We start from the raw sequence: 6000 nt of genomic DNA, 5'->3' as shown, positions 1-6000 counted from the left end.
GAGGATGGAACAGTGTGTGTCAGGGAGTGATGGAACAGTGTGTGTCAGGGAGTGATGGAACAGTGTGTGTCAGGGAGTGATGGAACAGTGTGTGTCAAGGAGTGATGGAACAGTGTGTGTCAGGGAGTGATGGAACAGTGTGTGTCAGGGAGTGATGGAACAGTGTGTGTCAGGGAGTGATGGAACAGTGTGTGTCAGGGAGTGATGGAACAGTGTGTGTCAAGGAGTGATGGAACAGTGTGTGTCAGGGAGTGATGGAACAGTGTGTGTCAGGGAGTGATGGAGCAGTGTGTGTCAGGGAGTGATGGAACAGTGTGTGTCAGGGAGTGAAAATATTCCTCACTGTTTGGTTGAGACAATAAGCGGATAAAAGACCCCAGGACGGCCAGGTCCCAGGAGAGGTATTACCATCAGCAGTTACATGAGATCACTGCTGTTTAACCATAACTAACCTGCCCCTTTCTTTTGTCATGGTTGTCAGTCTGTTCCTGCAGCTGAAGATTTTTGCAGTATTTACCATCCTAAAGTGCAGGAATTTTGAAAGTAATAAGCATTTCAAGAACCCTTAATACAGAGTAGAAATATCAGGACCCTCTACTCCCCCATTCACAGACTGATCATTCTTCTCATACATCAAGGTCTCACTCTATACAAACATACACATAATAAAATCTGTATGTAAATATTTTAAAAACAAAACAAATTATTCTTCAACAAATTCAATGTAAAATTTAGCATTTGCTCTTTATTTGTAAATTTGTTTATATATACTAAGCTTTTATTAATAAGACTTTGGCCAGTAAAATTTTATGTAAAAATTAATGATGAAGTTTTAATCAACAGAAAGTTTGGAAACAACACACAAGAATGTTCATGATAACAGAGGAAGCGAGTGCATACTGTAAAAAAAAAAAAAAAACTCCCACTATATCACGGTGGTTAACTATTTAATGGCAACTGAACTTTTTTATATTGCAAGTGAGGAGCTGAAATTATTGTGGTATGTGGCAGGCAAACTAGGCTGGTGCAGCCACTCACCAAATGATGGATGTTTCTGCTGCTGTCACTCTCAGCCACAACTTCCTGTACAAGTATCAGCTACAATTATAGTTCCCTTCTCAAATTTTAATTACATATAGGGTTTTATTATGAATTTCAAACTGAAACAAACAAGAAAAAAGTTACTTTAGTGAATTATTATATTGCCTGCAAGTATAAATGTATACATACTGTACTGAGAAGACTGAAATAATACATAGCTGATCATGTTATAATTCAAGGTCATTAAGGTTTACCCAAATCTCCATGAACAGTATATGATGCATGTTAGCTGATGTACTGCACAGGTGTTCTCTCTTCTTAATATGAGCTTTAAGTACAGTGGAATATACAATACTGTATACCTGTATATGATTATAGGCAACTAAAATGTTTACAGATCAATCAATCAATTAGAGTACTGTTCTCATATCTGAGGGTTGGTGACCACAGTCCTCCACTCTAAATGTTCTCGGGCTGTTTTTACCAATCCTCCAAGGTTTTGTATCCCTCTGAGGACCCAGTTTTTAATTTAATTCATCCATCCCAGTTTCTGCCTTCCCCTGGCCCTCTTAAATTCTGTTATTATCCCCTCATCCACTAATTATATGATTATATGACCTAAGTATATAATTTTTCTTTTTCTGTACATTTCAAGTATTTTTTATTTTAATTTTTTTGCTAATCTTAGTATTTCTTCATTTGTTTTCCTGTCAGTATAGCTTATTTTTAGCATTCACATATAACACCACATTTCAAAGGACTCCAGCCTCTTTTTGGTGTCTGCTGAAAGTGTCCACACTTCTTACCCATACATCACGCCTTGCCATATAAAGCCTTTCAGCAGCCTTTTTCCCAAATGGAAGTTAATGTCCCTTTTCATAAGGACTTTTAGATTTTAAATGCTGTATTTGCCTGCCCTATTCTTGTTTTAATTTCTTCCATACATCTACCATCACAATTAATGTTACTTCCCAAATACATATAACTTTTCACTTGTTTAAGTTCCCTGTTGCCTACCATAATTTCTATTTTAGGATTTATTTCCAATTTGGAAGCAAACCTTTACTTTAGTCTTTACAGCATTAACTCTTAAACCATATGGTTTACAGATAACCAAGTCTTAAGTGAGCCAAGAGGCAGACAGGGGTGGGCCTTAGGATTATATGGCTGGGCATAGTCCAGATTCACTAAAGTTTATATGAACAATATTCCTTGTAAGCGAAGCCATAAGAACACACCCAACTGATTGAGTTCAGTAATATTACTAATATAAAGTCCTAAAATAACATCAAAATTATACTGTAACTATGATATTAAATAGATGGATTCACTTAGCACCGGGAAATGGGGATAACATTAAAGTCAAGAGTCTTTCCAGAGGTATTTAAAACTAATTCTAATTATTTTTTCAGTGGTATTTTTTTGCTTTTGAGTTGAAGTCAATTAGTTAAGTGCATTTTTGCATCTACAGTTACAAAAAATATTCACAGCAAGAACCTTTGACAGTCTGGACCTTGGGCCAACACAAGAATGCATCCCACTGGGTGAGCACAGTCTACTCTCCAATCGTGTTATTTAGTTATATTCTACAAGAAAATTTCCACTTCACCTGGTTATCAATACTTCTGTTTAGTTGCATTGAAATTTTTTCTTAGCAATTTTTAAGGGATAGGCTGGTGACTTTCATTCCAATAAGAACCGATTATTGAGAACATCCAATTACATCTAGACATTAATAAAACTGATATTTTTTTTAAACATGCCTACCACCTGCAGTAACTTGAGAGAACACATCTTGGTTCAGGTGTCAAAGTGTGTACAGTACTGTATGCTACTCTGCTTCCATGGTGACCTGTGAGTGTCATGTCATTTACAGACCATGATCAAAATTTCCCTATGGATGCCATCAGTGTTATGGATTTTTTAATGAGTGATTAATCTTGTTTTTTTTTAAGTTGAAGATCCATGAGTATCACAGTTGGCTACATCATGGTAGCTTTCCCTGCATTACCGTGATTTAACGGGACTTACTGCAAATATGAACATTTCACGCACACACACATACACACACAAACACATAAGCACAAATATGAACAAATAATGAATACCGTACATAGCAAATACAAATTAATCAACAACATATTACTTCCTACTTACAAACAACACATTCTGTCCCTAAATGTACGATATCACAGGTGCAAAAACAAGAAAGTCATTAAATTGGTAAAAAGTGCAAAGGGGAGATACAAGACAGCTGGTCGACTTCCTACAATGACAAAGATGTTACAGGACACATAAGTTGGGATTTAGTATAAGATATATACTGTATATAGGTATTAGCATTTAACTGAGGAGAAGGAACAAATAGCAAGCATTTAGGAGGAAACTTAAGTTAAATCACAAGTTTACAGTATGTGTGTGTGTCTGTGTGTGCAACAACTACTATATAATGGGAGTGTTGAGTTGCAATAAGTGCAATGGGGAACAATAAAGGCAATACACAGTAAGGTCAGTACTCAGTCACTTGGGGGAAATTCAGGACGTAATAATAAAAAAATAAAAAAATACTACAGATTCGTCTCGTCAGATTAGAGCGGGTGGATGACGAGAAAATTTTATCATTTGAACTTCTGAATGCTCCACACCTTCACTTTACTTCATACCAGTTCTTTAACCCCTTGTGTATGGAGTCCCTCTCTGAGCTAAATAAAATTGTTTGGTGTTAGCTAAATAAAATACCTGTACAGTATTATAAGTGGCATCCTTGTAGTGAAGGGGTAAGTGGAGATAGTGTATTAACCCCTTGAGTGGGGGTCCCCCTGAGCTGAATAAAATCGACTGATGTTAAGCTAATAAAATACTGAAAATAGCTTCCCCATAGTGAATGGGTTTTATCATTTCAATAAATACGACAGAAAACTCTAGAATTTACAGACCCATGGAGATAATATCATAAAAGTAGGTGTACAGTATTATATTTTTCTTAACAGTGGTCCTTTCTTATGGTCATATACTATAGCATCAGGTTTAAGTCTTACATACATCCTTAGATTCCATACAAGCTTGTACAGGTTGCTATTATTTCTTCCATCTCTCTCTTACCTTCTACTGTTTTCTCTATTTGTACTCTCTCTTCTTATATTTCCCTTCTCATACAATATCTCCACCTTTGTGTATATTTACTAAGGCAACTCATTATTTTCAATTGTTTTATCTCAATTGTGCATATATTTTTCTTAAATTTAGACCAACAGGATGGTATTTACAGAATATTTCACAAAGATTTTAGTCACACTACTTGAACAACCTGAAGACCTAACACCCAACAATAAAATTGGCAAAATTTTTTTGTCTTTTTAAATTATCACACACTTCAATCATAAACAACCGGTTCTAAAAACTAGACTAAGTGTGAGAAATAAGAACGACATCTGTAAAGCTAAGAAAACAGCCCTAAAGATTTCCACCAGGTTTACCCATTGCTTCATACAGTACAACCCAGTCCATCAGCCCGTAATGTATTAAATAATTCAAGTCCCGCTAGTATTCCATCATATATCCACACAGTCCATCTCTCGACAATAATGCCATACTGTACATGTATAGTATTCTTTTCCAGTCTTCCTCTCTCACATGCTTGATATCATGATTTTGAATGCTGGGTGTTATCTCTGTACTATAATTATCTACATGGACTTTGAGAGTGTCACCCCATCAACCCAATAATTCAGCAAAGATGAAAGTTGCCACTTTTTTTCCCATCTATTTAAGCCTTTGGGAATAAAACAGTTGTGCATATACCAATCAACTTGGAAAACAAGAAACAAAAAAGTATGCAGATATGCCAAAAAATTCAATGTATCATTTAGATAATACCATTTTAGCACACCTTAACATTAGCTACTTGACCTAACCTATGGTAACCTTATACTGTATACAATTACCTCACTACAACAAACAAAATAATCCTTTCTTGTCAAAATCCTAAATTATATTTATATTTTACCTTCTAGCTTGTCTCTGGCACCTCTTATCATCTTATCTCAAAATCCATTAGAAACTACAACCCACTACAGTACACTTAGCCTACTTACTGTATCTTTATATACAATTATGAAAAATTTGCAAGCAGTGTGAAATACTGGTGAGAGAGTAGAGGAGGGGAGACAGTAGGGGATAGTGACACAACAAGAAATTACTCAAGTGTTGATCAATCATCATTTGAATTGGAGATGATAACTAATGTGTCTTCTCTACATATCTGCACATGCCAACCTGTTCATAATACAGAAAATGGCAAATATAATATATACACTTGTGGGAGAACTACTGTGAGTGACGATAATAAAGGAAGTACTGTACAGTATAATACACAATTCATCGTTAATCAGAGTCCACTTTGCTAATACAAGTACAGTGACACCTCGGTTAATGAACTCAGTCCGTTCCAGAAGGTCGTTCGTTAACCGAAACCATTGTTTCAATGGGTTTTTGGGTAATTGGTTCCAGCTCACCGAAAATTTCCTAAATTCAACAAAAATGGTAGAAAAGTTCACTTACTTTGAGGTGTGTATGTAGAAGGCTCCTGGATGATGATGATGGAATTAGAATGGGGGTGGAGGAGAAGGAAGAAGAAAAGGCATTGGGGTGGAAGAGAAGTCACCCCATGGCACCATTTCATCCATAAAATTTTAGTTCTCTTGGTGCATTTCAAGATTATTTTCTTTAAATCAACACTGCACTGCATTATATATTGTCAATATGTAAAATATATTTCAAAATGACCAATAATTTGCTTGGAAACACAGAAAAAAAGCGTTTAGTTGAAGAGAGTCTCAAGCAAGATGTTACCTCCACTGAAAACAGAGAGAGACTAACGCCTGTCTGGTGTGTTAACAGGCTGGATGGCACGCCAGAAACTAGTTTCTTTACCTTCAATTATGTTCAATAATTGTTAAA

General features: G+C 35.8%; 1 protein-coding gene across 6 annotated transcripts in view; it reads right to left on the bottom strand.

The window, feature by feature from the left end:
- Positions 1-6000, bottom strand: part of LOC121871378 (rab GTPase-activating protein 1-like) — a 75328-nt gene that overhangs the window by 46187 nt on the left and 23141 nt on the right. For 2 of the 6 annotated variants that reach the window (XM_042373597.1, XM_042373599.1), the window contains exons 8-9: positions 1039-1083; positions 453-521 (exon numbers count right to left, since the gene is read on the bottom strand). The exons of 2 other annotated variants lie outside the window; for them this stretch is intronic. In XM_042373597.1, the coding sequence (XP_042229531.1) occupies positions 453-521; positions 1039-1083 (114 nt within the window). The remainder of the gene's footprint in view (positions 1-452; positions 522-1038; positions 1084-6000) is intronic. 2 more of the 6 variants (XM_042373601.1, XM_042373600.1) reach the window with 2 other exon arrangements.

The sequence above is a fragment of the Homarus americanus genome, unplaced genomic scaffold (genome assembly GCF_018991925.1).
Source record: "Homarus americanus isolate GMGI-L3 unplaced genomic scaffold, GMGI_Hamer_2.0 scaffold45698, whole genome shotgun sequence".
In the NCBI taxonomy this organism is placed as follows: Eukaryota; Metazoa; Arthropoda; class Malacostraca; order Decapoda; family Nephropidae; genus Homarus; species Homarus americanus.
Note: the sequence above shows the minus strand (reverse complement) of the source record. Positions and strands in the feature narration are given on the sequence as shown.